Here is a 16,361-nt window from a genome sequence, read left to right on the forward strand (position 1 = left end):
GTCTTCTGTCTCGGCTATTAATGCGGCGTCGTCTGCATAACACAATACTTTGATTTCTTTATTCCCCATTCTGTAACCACGACCTTTACGTACTGCTTCTATTATTTCGTCCATTATTATATTAAAGAGCAGTGGGCTTAATGAGTCACCTTGTCTGACTCCACTTTGTACTGGTATAAACTGCGTTAGTTTTCCATTTATCTTTGCCTGTATTCGATTATGAAAGTAGATGTTTTCGATGGTTTGTATAATATTGATTGGTATGTTTCTTCCATACAGTAAATGTAAGACGTCTTCGACTTGGATGCGATCGAAAGCCTTTGTCAGGTCTTGCGTATCTATTAATTTTAATTCTCCAGATGTTGTTTGGGTCATATATTGGTAATAATAAAAAATTCACCTTATGAACTATGGATGTTCATTTCAAATGAATTAAGAAAAAATGAAGAGACGATTTAACATATTTTCAGTCTTGAAATCTATTTTGGAGTTCGGTCAATATTCCTTCCGGCTTTTTTATATACTCGTTAAGTTTATTCTAGTTTAATATTCTAACAAATTTTTTTAAGTCGAGTAAAATTATACAAAAATCGGTCTGGATTCGGTTGATTACTGACTTTAACATTGCGCTGCTCTTCTGTAATGTTCGTTAGCGCAGTTTTCGATGTGTCATATCATTCTTATCTTGGATGGAAATGGAATTTGTAACAAAGTCTTTCATGTTTGTTGTCAGTAATTTAAAAGACATTTTGAAACACATATGGAACGATAATAATGTTTTTAAATCATATATCTAATACAAAATTGAAAAATAACTCGGGTACAATCGAGAGCCACAAGTAATCCTTCAAAGAGCCGCATGTGGCTCGCGAGCCGCAGTTTGGCCACCCCTGATATAGTGTACTGTCACTGTCGTACTGTCACTGATAAAAGTTCGCAGAACTTTCGAAAAAAAAAAACAATATTGGTGACGAGCTGATGTAGCCCCTAACGATAAAATTTGTAAATTTGTTACGTTATTTATTTATAAACCTCAACAGGCCTTGAAGGCCTAGGACGGTAAATTTGTTACATGGAAAGTTAAAGAAAAACGGTTTCAGTTATTTTATTTATATTTATTAACAAAAAACTAAATGTATTAAAAAATATTTTAAATAGTTTTTTTTTCTACATTTAATGTAATAAGTTATAAAAGAAGCTGTTTAAACTAAAATAGGAATAGTGAATTTCCTGTCTTAATTTTAACAAAAATGAACAATATAATACATTATATTAAAAAAACATTGGCAAAAATTAACTTACAATCACATTTATTTTTAAGACCAGATAAGTATGTATAGATTACTTAAAATCTAGATTAGTTTGAGACTTGACAATAAACTTTTAATTGCATTCATCAAATACAAAGTAGCTACATACGAATTCTATGTAATTTTTTGGTTTTCTAGCGTCTTACGCATTTGAGTAAGGATCAAATAGTGAGTGTTCAGCGAGATGGAGATCCAATTTTATCACATTTTATACTCAACCATTATCAGAAACATTTATTACAATCACACGGCCAAAATCAAAATAGAAGACCAGTTAACTGATAAAATTGCAATAGAACGAGGAGTACGACAGGGCTGTATTTTATCTCCACTACTATTCAATATTTACTCTGAATGGGTATTTAAGGAAGCTTTAGACGGTTATGCGAAAGGAGTATTAATAAACGGTGAATGGTTGAATAACATTAGATATGCAGATGACACCATAGTTTTTGCCGATAATCTGAATGATTTACAGATATTAACAAATCGTTTAACAGAAGTCAGCAACAGATACGGACTAGCTCTTAACATAAAGAAGGCCAAATTTATGACAATTAGTAAAAAACCAATACTAAACGTTCAACTTACAATCAACCAACAAAATATGTTTATTTAACTATGTAAGACATTTAGTCGGCATTTAAAGGGTTTTAACCTGTATTTTTGGGTGGCTCAGCATGTTAAGCTTGTAACACTGATGATGCGCTTTTTAGAGAGTGAAACGTGTTCTGTGATATTTGTGGTCCTTTTAAAGGTTTCTAAATAAATATACCTTTTACTAAGAGAAATTTTTTCATTAAATTTACTCGATTTAGTTTATTTGTCCACTCTCAAACTATTTTTATATCTATCCTTAGACTACATTTGTTGGCAAGTTTGACTGGCTGGGTGCTGGTTGAGCGGGAGGTTGACGCGTCATTAGAGAGACCGCGTTTTGTAGAACTTGTCTTCGAAGAAAGTCCGAGGTCAAACTGCTGACACTTTCTTTATTTCCAACCTTGCATCTCACGTATCCATAGAGATTGGATCCAGTTAAAATCAATGCAATCGTTACTAGCAACTGAAACATAACGTTTGTTAAAATTATTAACACTTAGTTTAGCTCACGATATGTGAGAAATAAAGAATAAAAAATTTAATATACATATTTAATATTAAATAATCAAACGTCCGTCGTACGGGTGAAACGAAATTAGAAAGAAGAAATTAGAGAAGCCATCTTAACACTGAAAAATAATAAACCGCCCGGTATGGATAATTTCTCTGCCGAACTTTTCAAAAACAGCGGCGACGCCCTAATCTATTAACCTTGGGCGACACCCTCTTGAAACGGGTCTACCCCAAAATCCCGACAGCCGACAGCCACAATCCCGACGGCAAAAATCCCGACACGCTAGAATACCGACAGGCCAAAATCCCGACAGGCCAGAATCCCGACAGGTTTGATAAGTTTCTTTTTAACATATAATTACATTTAGTTCTTGTTTTTTGTTTATGGCCATCTGTTTTTTAATTTTTGTTACTAAACCAAATGTAGTGGTCGGAATTTTTACTTATGCGAGGATTGTTGCATGTCGGTATTCTGGCCTGTCGGGATTCTGGCCGTCTGGATTTTGGCTGTCGGGATTTTGGCTGTCGGGATTTTGGGCGGCACCGTCTTGAAATACATGCATAAACTGATAATTGCAATCTGGCAACAGAAAGAAACATCCACAGACTGGAAGTTGGGTGTACTGTGTCCTCTACACAAAAAAGGAGATATGATGGTGTGTGATAATTATAGAGGCATCACTCTACTCAACATGGCATATAAAGTGTTGTCCAACGTATTTTACAAAAGACTCCTCTCCCACGCCGAACATATAGTGGGAGGATATCAGTGCGGTTTCCGTCCTAATAAATCAACAACGGACCAGATGCTTACAGTGAAACAGATCCTTGAAAAACCCTAGAGTTTGGCGTCGACACCCACCACATATTCGTGGACTTCAAAGCCGCATATACGACTTCATCTTGTCCAATTAACTGAATTTACACTCACACGAGCAGAGAGCATGATAAAAATCCAAAACGATTTCTCAATACCCTTCTATTGCAAAAATGGACTAAGACAGGGTGCGTGTATGTGTGTCTCTTATTTAACCTGGCATTAGAAAAGTACTATCTTTAACAAGTCAGTACAAACTGTCGGATACGCAGATGAAATAGACATCATAGGTAGGTCCACAGAATCTCTGACTGAAGCATTTCGGTCGTTAAGAGCATCTGCACAGAAAATGGGACTAAATATAAATGTTCAAAAGACCAAATATATGTGTTGCACTAGGTCAAGCAACCCGACACCTACCAGAATAATAATTGACAACCTAGAACTGCAAGGTGTCGACACCTTAATATACTTAGGCTCGCTGCTGACTAAAGATAACAATGGTAGTGAAGAAATTAAAAGAAGAATAGTGCTCGCCAATAAGTGTTACTATGGTTTAAGAAGACAGATTGACTGTCTACAAAACACTAATAAGACCAGTGCTAACATATGGTTCAGAAACTTGGTTTCTCTAAGACCAAGAACTGCTCAAACGTTTTGAGCGAAAAATCCTAAGAAGAATATATGGAGGGCAGTGGTGTCATGGCAAAATTAGCAGTGCCGGAACACGTTTTCCTTAACTTTTTACAAGTAAAATATTACTCTACGTTTTTTTGTTGTACGGAATGAATCGTTGTACTGTATCGAAATATAGAGAGCTTTTTCTATAATCCGTGTTTTATTTACAAAACCTAAATTCTCTATTTATTTTTTATCCTTAACCAGTGCCGGAACGGAGTTCCGGCGCGTTCCGGCACCATGACACCACAGATGGAGGGATAAAAGAACAAGGTTTGTGGCGCAGGCGTTACAACTTTCAGTTGTATATAAGTTTTGGAGAACCTGAGGTTGTAAAATTCATTAAGGTAGCACGCCTCAGATGGATAGGGCATGTAATCGAGGCGAGAGAAAGATGCCATAGTCAGGTACCAAGACAACTTAGAGAACGATTTAAAATCTATTGGAAGTAGAGCATGCAGAAGAGTTGCCAGAAACAGGGGCGAATTGAGGATTGTTCTGAAGAGGGCTTTGGCTCATAAAGAGCTGTAACGTCATTGATGATGATGATAATGAATCAAACGGCGGTCGTACAGGTGGAAGATAGTGAGACAAACCAAGTAGAAATTTAAAGATAAGTCAGATAGAGATGCGTGCTGTCGCCACAATTATTTAATGTGTACTTCCAACTAATATTTCAAAAGGCACTTTATGGGAAAGCAATGAAGGTGTAAAGATTGGAGGGAACATCGTTAATAAGATAAGTTTTGCAGACGATACCGCAATCATGGCAAAATATAGACGATTTACGAATTCTCCTAAAAATCATTAACAGAGAAAGCAAAAAGATGGGACTAACAATGAATTTAGATAAAACCAAATATATGATGATCTCGAAAAACCCTTTAGGCAACATACATCTTACACTGGACGGTAAACCGTTAGAGAGGGTTGACAAGTATAAATACCTTGGAGCAATAATTATAAACTCACAGTTAAATCAAGATGAGGAGATTAGGGTCAGAATAGAAATAGCTCAAAAAGGATTTATAAAATACAAGTCAATGTTTACAAATAAGAAATTCTTCTTCTTCATGTACCATCATGTTACCATCATAGTTATCTTAATTTTATTCACTGCCACCATAAATAGCATGCTTGTATCAACACCATACCAATCTCGCAAGTTCTTCAACCATGAGGTTCTTCTTTTATACAGGGTGATTGATTAGTAGGGTAAAGCTCAATAGCTCCGCTATAGTAATAGATAGCAATACAAGTTAATAACAAAAATTTTAGCCACCTTTGAGCTTCACATTACAAAATTAGTTAGAATGTTACAGGGTGTTCGATAACACAGTGGCAGAACTAACTTATGTTTTTTTAAATGGAACACCCTATATTTTATTTTATATTCGAAATCCTGTTAACTTCTCCAACACAAAAATATAAAGGTTTGTAATGTTATACAGGGTATTTACAAAGTTATAACCAATTTTGTATGAAAATCGTAACAAGTTCAACTCCCTGTATAAATAAAAATAAGCACAACAGCAATGGTTTATTAATGCCATATTTTTTTATTTATTGTCAAAATTTTTAAGAATTATTGATATTGCTAATTTTCTTTATATCAAATACAGGGTGAGTCAAAACGCAAGTACATTATTTTCTCAGTAATGTTAAATGGAACACCCTGTATTTTATATCATTATTGAAAAGTAACATTAACGTACTTTGATTTTTATATAACATTCCCTATGCCCAAATTTATTAGTTTTCGAGATATTTTCATTTTTCAGAGCAAATTATTTTAGGTGTTTAAATTTATCTAAATTTTAAGTAAGTCATGACTGAATTGACAATTGAAGATTACCTATTATCAATCCGGTAATCAATGTAACATTGTAGCATGTAGCAAATAAAGAAATAAAAATAATTTATTAGTAATACATTTTACAAACAAAAACACAACCACTACATGCAACTTTTTGAAACAATTAAAAACTATCTTTTTATGCAAATGCAACAAATAAACAAAGAAAATTAGTAATAAATTTTACAAAAAACACACAAACACAAAATACAATATTTTGTGAAGACAATTAAACACTACTTTTGTATGTAAATGTAACAATGTAACAAATAAAGAACGAAACATAATTTATCCGTAATACATTTTGCAAAAAAACATGTTTGAAAAAATTAGAAGCTACTTTTAATAAAATATTTTTAATACATATTTATTACATAAGGTGTTCAAAATTATCTCCTAACACATTTATGTACGCCTAAAAACGATAATTGAATGAGCTACTTACTCTACGGAGCATTTGTAAATTAACACATCGAAATACACTTTGTATTCTATTTTTCATCTCATCCCTTGTTGTTGGAGGTATTTTATAAACTTCATTATTAACGTAACCCCAAAACAATCAGTACAGTTTATTAAATTCTGGTGATTTGGGTGGCCACGCTACAGGTCCATTGAAAAATGAAAATATCTCGAAAACTAATAAATTTAGACATAGGGAATGTTATCTAAAAATTAAAGTACGGTAATAGTACTTTTCAATAGTGATATAAAATACAAGGTGTTCCATTTAAAATTACTGAGAAAATAATGTACTTGCGTTTTGACTCACCCTGTATTTGGTATAAAGAAAATTAGCAATATCGACCATTCTTGAAAATTTTGACAATACGTTAAAAAATATGGCATTAATAAACCATTGTTGTTTTGCTTATTTTTATTTATACAGGGAGTTGAACTTGTTACGATTTTCATATAAAATTGGTTATAACTTTGTAAATACCCTGTATAACATAACAAACCTTTATATTTTTGTGATGGAGAAGTTAACAGGATTTCGAATTTAAAATAAAATATAGGGTGTTCCATTTAAAAAACATAAGTTTGGTCTGCCACTGTGTTATAGAACACCCTGTAACATTCTAACTAATTTTGTAATGTGAATCTCAATTTTTGTTATTAACTTTTATTGCTATCTATTACTATAGCGGAGCTATTGAGCTAATCAATCACCCTGTAGAAGATATTTTGTAGCAACCTATATTTGGGACCTCTCTTACATGTCCGAAATACTCCAGCTTTCTCTGCTTGATGCTTTTTATGATCTAAGTAGTCTTGCTGAGACGTTCTAGTATTGTGGAGTTTCGAATCTTCTCCACCCAGGAAACTTTTAAAATTCTTTTATAGCACATTTCGAAAGCCGCAAGGCGATTTAGATCGATTTTATTGACAATCCAGGACTCGACACCATTAAGTAAGACCGAGAACACGTAGCAGCGAAGTAGGCGGATCCTCAATGCCAATTTTAGATCTCTGTTACATAACACCTTGGACACCCTTCTAAAAGCTGCTCTAGCCTGCTCTATCCTAGATCTAATTTCGCCGTGACTTTCTGCGTTATAATTTAATTGCTGTCCAAGGTAAATGATTTTATCAACTTGCTCAAGTTTGGTATTATTTACATATATAGACGGTTTTATATGCTGTTGTTTACTAATTACGAGTATTTTGGTTTTCCGTATGTTCAGATCCAGACCTGCCTCCCTACAACTCTCAACGACACTATCAAGTAGTGTTTGCAGATCTTCTTGACTAGAAGCTAGGAGTACTGTATCGTCCGCATATCGCAAATTGTTGATGACTTCACCGTTCACAAGTATTCCTTCTTGTTTTTCAGAAAGTGCTTTTCTGAAAATTCTTTCGGAGTAAACGTTGAAAAGCAGGGGTGACAAGAGGCATCCCTGCAGTACTCCTCTTTTAATATTAAGAGCCTGTGATTCCACACCATCTACTAAAACTGATGTTGTTTGATTCCAATATAAATTTGCAATTATTCGAACATCTCTGCCGTCCAAGCCAATGTCTTTTAGAGCTTCGATCAATATAGAGTGCTTAACACGATCAAATGCCTTTTGGAAGTCAATAAAACAACAGTATATGTCTACAGATATATCTCGACATCTTTGAGCAAGTACGTTCATTCCAAACAGTGCCTCTCTCGTTCCAAACCCGTTACGGAAACCAAACTATGTGTCATCCAGGTATTCCTCGCATTTATTGTAGATACGACCATGTATTACCTTCAGAAAAATTTTCAATAGATGGTTTAACAAACTGATGGTTCTATAATCAGCACAGGTTTTTGCTGTTGTCTTCTTAGGTAAAGCTATAAACGGTGAATTAGACCAATCATTAGGTAGTTGTCCGCTGGTATAAATGGTATTGAAAAACGAAGTTATAGCTTCTAAAACATTGCTATCATTTATAAGCTTGTATATTTCAGTTGGAATTTCATCAGGACCAGTCGCTCTGCCATCTTTTTATCATACACGTCATCATGATATGCTTTTTCTCATGAGGATCTTTCAGTGCGTCACAGTTTTTCGATTTCTTTCTAACGCATTAAATTGTATGTGACAGAAAAAAACGCACGTCGGTGATTACATTTCGTCGGTGACATTTATAACATTTATTCTAGTTGTCAATAGATGGCGCTATAATCGAAAAAAAAAATTTACTAATTATATAATATATATCTACGAATATAATCTGTACAATTTATAAGACTATACAAATCAAAGAAAATACCATTTTATAAATGCAATAAACAATTGATTTGTGTTTATGCCAAATTGCAAATAAAATGTGACAACTGTCAGATTTAACTAAAATGTCATGTTAGAATAAATGTCATAAATGTGTATTGTCACAGACTTACCTTTTTTTCTATCATTTGTGACGCACTGAAAAATGCTCATGAAAAGAAGCATAGGAAGAGTATCAGGAAGAAAAGGCTTAAAAAGAAAGAAGAAATCTTGGCTGAGGAATATCAGAGATTGGATTAACCTCAGTGTTGGACAGATATTTCACGTTGCAAAAGATAGGGATGCTTTTAAAGAACATTAGTATCCACTTAAAAAATTATTAATATTTTGATTTTTTGCAGGTGTTTGACTACTTTATAGAATTAGACTTCACATTAATATCGACAACTTTATTTTGTTTAGACAGATTTTTAAAATTAAAATATTTTGTGTATAAATCCAAAATCTTCTTCTTAGGGTGCCTGTCCATTCCGAACGTTGGCCATCATTCTGGCTATGATGACTTTGTTGGTTGCTATACGGAATAGTTATGTTGAGGTCTTTTTAACCATGCTCTCAGCCTGGACATTCTTCTTAGTCCTGGATTTTTCTTTCAATTTTTCCTTTACGCCAGTCAATGGGAGCAAGAACAGGATATTACCTCCGAATTCTATCCTACTGCATGGCTTTTAATGAAATTTTGGGCCTAGCCTTTACTTATCTCCTAATTCAAAGTCTACCATATTATGCAGATGTGTGCTTTTATCTTGGGGGGGTGGTTCCCACCCCTTCTTAGGGGTGGAAAATTTTTTGGTTAAAATTACCACGGAATTCGCTAGAGAACCTAATTCTTAGCAAAAACTGTTCTATATTTTTTTGAAAACTCAATACTTTTTTACATATTCGTGGTTGAAAATTGGCCATTTTCATTGAAACATAATACCTGTTCGAACGATTTTTTGCGAATACCTTAAAAACTATGCATCTAACTAAAAAAACTATATTAAACATTTTTGTAGGTTATAAAAAAACAAAGAGACACTTGCCTTCATAAATCTCTTAGTTATAATACAAAAAGAGATATGGTAGGTGAAAATAGTTTGTTTTTTGGTACATTCTCAAATTGGTGTATTTAACTTGAAATAACAGAGAAACGGTCGATTTTAGGTGTATAATACTACTATTTAATACCTTTTGTAGTGCTTGAAAAGACCTTTAAAAGGAGCTATATTAAAGGTCCACTACATTAAAATTAAGCGAGATATGCTGCAAACAAAATTGATACCTAATGTATTTTAAGAAAAAATGAGAAGTAATTTTAACCCCCATCCACCAAAATGTAAATGCATCGTTTTCCTTCTACAATATCTTTTATTATAGTATTATTTCTATGTTCAAAAAGTTGGACGGGTTTAAAATGAATGGTTTTTCAAAAAAAAGATTAAATTATAGAGCGCATTTTTAAAATTTCTTAAAAATCTTCATTTTTCTCCATGTAACTTGAAAATGATAAGAGATACAGTAATGAAAAATAAAAAGGAAATTTTTATCTGAAAAAGCCCTTCATTTTTGTGTGGTATCTTTTTTTCGTATCTATTATCTTTTTCGAGTTACATGGAGGAAAAGGAAGATTTTTAGGAAAATTTAAAAATGCGCTCTATAATTTGATCTTATTTTTTTCAAAAACTTTTTTTTTTACAAAAAATTTTTCATTTTAATCCAGTCCAACTTATTGAACATAGAAATAACACTATAATAAAAAGTATTGTAGAAGAAAAACGATATATTTAAATACTGATGGATGAGGGGTTAAATATACTTCTCATTTCTTCTTAAAATACATTAGTCATCAAGTTTTTTGCAGAATATCTCGCTTAGTTTGACTGTAATCGACATTTAGGATTACTCATTTTAAAGGTCTTTTCAAGCACTATAAAAGTTATTAGTATCATTATACACCTAAAATCGACAGTTTCTCTGTTATTTCAAGTTGAAAACATCGATTTGAGCACGCAGCAAAAAAAACAAACTCTTCTTACCTACCATATCCCTCTTTGTATTTTAACTAGAAGATTTATGAAGGAACGAATCTTTTTGTTTTTTTATAACCTACAGAAATATTTTATTTTATATAGTTTTTTTGTTAGATGCTTAGTTTTTAAGGTATTCGCAAAAATCCGTCCGAAAAGGTGTCATTTTTCAATGAAAATGGCCAATTTTCAACCACGAATAACTCAAAAAGTATCGAGTTTTCAAAAAATAATTATAGAACAGTTTTTGCTTATTATTAGGTTCTCTAGCATTTTCCGTGGCTATTTTAACCAAAACATTTTTCACCCCCGAGAAATGGTGGGAACCACCCCCAAGATAAAAGCGCACATCGGCATAGGGTAGACTTTGTTTCTTGAGCTATTCCCTATTTACTGTGAAAATATCAAGTAAATCGATGTAGTAGGATGGAATTCGGAGCCGAATACCCTCATTGACTGCCCTACTTGTAAAATGCATTGGAGTAGCTCGTATCAGCATATCCAAAATACTTTACAAATATACATAAATATTTTCACTTGATTGACATATTACTTTATCTCATAAATCCTGTGCTCCTGTTTTAATAAACATTTTAATAAAACAATAATACAAGAAACTTACCAACCACCTGAACTCGAATCCAAATAATCCTACAATAAATAGAAAGGACCACAATAATGGGGTTAGAACCAAAGCAACCCAGAAGATGCGAGCCTCTCGTTCATTTACTTTGTTCTAAAAAACAAAAAAAAATTAAGTATGCAAAGTGTGACAAAAATTTCTGTATACATTTGGAAGATTAGAAACAGTATTAAAATAAACTTACCAAATACTTTAAAGACAAAAAATTTCAAAAATGAATAACCATTTTTAATTTCATTGCAGAACGAAAATACAGCCGAACCATATTCTAGTCCAATCAGAGAGTGCAGCAAGCACCTCTACCGGTTTCGAAACTTATTAGTCTCTCATCAGGAGGCACATATGCTGCTCTCCCCGATCCAACCAAAACAAACCCCAGCGTGCAGTCCCGGATTGCAACGAACGAAATGGCATAGATGCCCTAGCGGCAACTGCTAGCAAAAAGACTAAGTTTTCACTCTAATGGCATATAAAACAACATAATGCTATTCTACATCCCACCAGGATGAAAGCAATGGGAACCTTCTCTGGTTACACCTCCTAGGCTTCTACAATTTGCAAGCCATATGGATGCTGAGACTAAGGAAGATGAGGGAATTCTACAATTTGCAATTCACGTCCCATCTGCTCAGCGTGGTAAAGTTCCAACGAGAATAGTTCCCTTCGTACTCCAATCAGAGTAAATGTAAATCAAAAATGAATAACCATTTTTAATTTCGTTGCAAAACGAAAATACAGCCGAACCATATTCTAGTCCAATCAGAGACTGCAGCATATGTGCCTCCTGATGAGAGACTAATAAGTTTCGAAACCGGTAGAGGTGCTTGCTGCACTCTCTGATTGGACTAGAATATGGTTCGGCTGTATTTTCGTTTTGCAACGAAATTAAAAATGGTTATTCATTTTTGATTTACATTTACTCTGATTGGAGTATGAAGGGAACTATTCTCGTTGGAACTTTACCACGCTGAGCAGATGGGACGTGAATTGCAAATTGTAGAATTCCCTCATCTTCCTTAGTCTCAGCATCCATACGGCTTGCAAAATGTGTAACCAGAGAAGGTTCCCATTGTTTTCATTCTGGTGGAATGTAGAATAGCATTATGTTGTTTTATATGCCATTAGAGTGAAAACTTAGTCTTTTTACAAAAAATTTCGTTCAGTACCTATTGCTGGTCTTGACATAAATATGGAATTGAAACATGGGCTTTTAACAACAATATAGTACACAAACTCAAAGTAACTCAGAGAGCTATGGAACAGAGAATGATCAACTTTGAGCTCAGAGATAGCAAATCCAATGAACAAATAAGATGATCAAAAGTAACAGAAGTAATCCAAACTATTGCCATGTTAAAATAAAACTGGGCTAGGGATAGACACATAGGACGAATGGAAGACAACCATTATTGGATGAAGCAGTTGAATGGGGACCAAGAGCACATAAGAGAAGTAGAAACATACCTCAAACCAGATAAACTATCAAGCGAATGGCTGGTCATGAATGGATGTATTATACTACATTCGCTCTCGCGAGATTTTTTTTGACACTGACGTTAGTAATTTCTTTTTTGAAAAATTCAGTTGTCAGAAGTGACTGGAAATTACTACAAAACCAATGCACCTGCTCATATCCAATATTATTAATAGTAAACAGACATAAAAATAACATAAACCTTACGCCAATCAATAATTATTTATTTAAACCATTATAATGTATTGATAGCAAATGAGAAAATTATTTATTGTACAAAATAAAAATATTTTGTAGAAATAAACTTCACAAAATTTTATGAGATTAGTAGACACTCCCACTATTTCTAATAATTCTTCTTTTTTTAATGAAAGATTAAGTTGATTTGAGTTGATTTTAGCAGTTAATAGTGTGAGGTAGGAATTTTTGTGTTGTACGTTTCCTATTCCGAATGTCTCAAAAAAAATCTCGCGAGAGCGAATGTAGTATAACAAACAGAAATTAATGGACACAGCTAAGGGAGGCTTACATCCAACAATGGATGGAATATGAACAACTCAGTATCTTCTACATTCCATACACAATTCTACTCTTTTTTAGGATAGTAACATAAATATCACACAATATCAAATTGTATTAGAATCCCATTAAGTATTAGCTGATAAAGAAACCGTACATTACTTTTACTTTCTTGTTAAGATACTTACCTGCCTAGATTCAAATACCCAATGAGATTTTCCATCCTCATCCACATAATTCCACCACCTCAATCCAACCATTAGCCTTCCTGTTATATTTTTTACAGTCCAGAAGTCCATTGATAATAATAAAATTACACTTACAAAACTTGTTATAAAACTTGCGGTAAACTGTTCACATAATAAGTATGCTACTATGGCAGCTCCTCGGAAAGCTAGGTGAAAAAATGTAATGTATGGATGCCTAAAACAAAAAAAAATCATCTGTAAAGAACCAGTCAGCTTTTTTAGGAAAATTGTGATTTTTATAGACACACTTAGATAAGTTTGTAAGCTTTTGCAAAACAGACTGATTTCTATTTTTGGTTAAATCCATAAGGATTGTCATAATGATCCTGTGATAATCTTCATTTATCAGTTCTTTTATTAGTAGTTCTTCTGTTTCTTTTTAAACGGGATTTTTTATAATAATTGAAATTTATTCACTTCCTTCAGCAGCTTTATCTATAAACTTAGATGGTTATCTCACATTAAATCTTCATTTACTATTCACTTGACTTCTAGTGTAATTATAAATTCTTCTTGAAAGTCTAATATATGAGGGGTACAGGCCCAAAAGGGGGCAAGTCCAATTTTTACATAAATAGATCTAGTGGTGCCATTTTGTATCTAGTGGTGCCATTTTGTAGGCATTTTAACGTAGAACTAGCCATCAGCTTGTACACATCCTAAAAGCGCTTAGTGCCGGGGTTGCAACAGGATATTGAGGCAATGATTAATAGTTGTCAGGTATGTCAGATAACGCAAAATAATTCTGAAAAAGCTTTAGTGTCTTGGCCTAAAACTGAAAATGTATTTGAACGAATTCATGTTGATGTTTTTTATAAAAACAATTGTACATTTTTAATTATTGTAGACTCTAAATCAAAGTGGGTTGATATACATGTTATGAAAAAGGGTACTTCAGTATTACACACCTTAGACAAGTTGAAGGTAACTTTCTCTTTGATGGGTTTGCCAGTTATGCTGGTGAGTGATAATGGCCACCGTTTAATGCTACTGAATTTACAAGATTTTGTCAAAACAATGGAATAACCATTCTAAAAAGTCCACCATATCATCCTCAGTCAAATGGGTGTGGAGAGCGACATGTTCAAACAGTCAAAGCTGCATTGGAAAAATGTTCCATTCAACAGTCGGAGCTCACTATGGAGCAGCAAGTGGTAAATTTCCTATTTAAATATAGAAATACACCAAGTGCTAGTACTGGGTTAAGTCCCAATGAAATTGTTTTCAAAGTTAAACCTAGAACCAGAATTGACCTTTTAAAACCCAGAAAGGAAGGGAAAGTTATGTTCAACAAAAATGTTGACTATGTAAAACCAGATGTCTTTACTACAGGTGAAAAAGTGTTAGTGGGATAAATTAGGTCGATATGTTCAGGACAAGTGGGTAGAAGGGGTTATTGTAAGATGTGTAAGTGCAACTACAAATCTAACGTGCTATGTACTAAGAGTATAAGTCATAAAAAAGATTTTTCGGGATTCCTCTATATTTTGATTTATATAATTAATAAGGTATTACTAAAGTAGAAAGTAAAATAGTTAATTACTAATTTATTAATCATATCTCGTCACCATTTTCATATTTAGTTGTAATAGTTATTTCATCAGTGGTAAAAAAACTTTGAAAAGTCCTAATAAAAAATTTTCATTTTTGACTTATACTCTTAATACATAGCACTCTAGAAATTTTATAAAGGTAGATGATAAAATTATGTATAAACATGTGAATAATTTAAGAAAATTAACTAACACATGTGTAAACTTGGATGTTGAAAAATGTACGGAGCTTTTACCAGTATCACATGCAAATGTAGGCAATGACATGGTTCTTATAGCTAAAATTCCAAATTCGGATGAACAAGACGGAGGAAATTTGATACAGGTAAAATCTCCATCCATCCCAACAGAGGCACACCCTAGTAGTAGCCTGTCACAAGCAGTTAGTGGTGACTGCACAGTAAATTCACCTGGAACTGAAACGTCCCTGAGACGTAGTTACAGGATAGGCAAAAAACCTGTTAGATTAAACCTTTAGTTTAGTAGGGAAGGAAATGTATATCTGTTAGTGTTAAGTTAGTTACAGATGGAAATGATGGGTAACACTTGGCAGGACTGACAGTGTCATTTTTCAAGTCAGTTATCCAAGCTAGTGGTTAGGGAACATACATACATTGTATCCGACTAGGCTATATAAAGTAATTGTGGCACTGTATGGGTAATATACATTAAATAAAGTTGTTTAACCGAATCCACATTTAATTGTCATTCTATCAAGATCAAGTATCATATTTAACAGGTACAAAGGCTTATGACTAAGTAAGATATTCTATAATATCCAATTATACCATCTATCAAGTTTTCTCCATAGTCATTTTCATTTATTATTATTTTCTTCTGTATTTTTTATGACTACTCTTTTTTGCTTTTATATTATGATAAAATGTACTACAGAGATGACTAAAAATATCATCTTTAAAACATAATTAGCAACTAAACAAGTATTTCGTAGTTTTTTTAAGAAAACAGTAATATGATGTAAAGGAGGAAGAACAATTTCAAACCTATGTGTTTCCACTTGTCATAAGTATTTACTATATGTAATATAAAAATATTTACGCTAAAGCATCCTTTTTAACGCCAAATTCTCCCTCATCTTCGCCAAAGGCTGTAGTATCCTCTAAGAGAGGCATCTAAAAAGCAAAAATCAATTGTTAGATACTGAACTGGAACGATCAGATAAATGTTTATTTACTCACTGAAGCTGACGACATCACTAAAGTAGAGATTATTTGATATCGTGAATAGATAACCAATGATCATAACACGTTAAAAATGTTTTACTTAAAAATATTTAAATTTATTTACACACACATCATACTTCTTGTTGTCGTTGCCAATTTCATGTGTGCGTGCCGTGCGGAGTGCGGAGTGTCA

The 16,361-nt window shown here is 33.2% G+C and overlaps 1 protein-coding gene across 1 annotated transcript; it reads right to left on the bottom strand.

Moving 5' to 3' along the window:
* Positions 1-1,094: 1,094 nt before the first annotated feature.
* On the bottom strand, positions 1,095-16,361 carry LOC126889981 (uncharacterized Golgi apparatus membrane protein-like protein CG5021). Its single transcript, XM_050658771.1, has 5 exons — positions 16,184-16,361; positions 16,044-16,117; positions 13,372-13,606; positions 11,170-11,283; positions 1,095-2,373 (listed from the first exon to the last, which is right to left on the bottom strand). The coding sequence occupies exons 1-5, from the start codon at positions 16,196-16,198 to the stop codon at positions 2,167-2,169; spliced, it is 645 nt and encodes a 214-aa protein (XP_050514728.1). The 5' UTR covers positions 16,199-16,361; the 3' UTR covers positions 1,095-2,166.

The sequence above is a fragment of the Diabrotica virgifera genome, chromosome 8 (genome assembly GCF_917563875.1).
Source record: "Diabrotica virgifera virgifera chromosome 8, PGI_DIABVI_V3a".
Taxonomy (NCBI): domain Eukaryota; kingdom Metazoa; phylum Arthropoda; class Insecta; order Coleoptera; family Chrysomelidae; genus Diabrotica; species Diabrotica virgifera.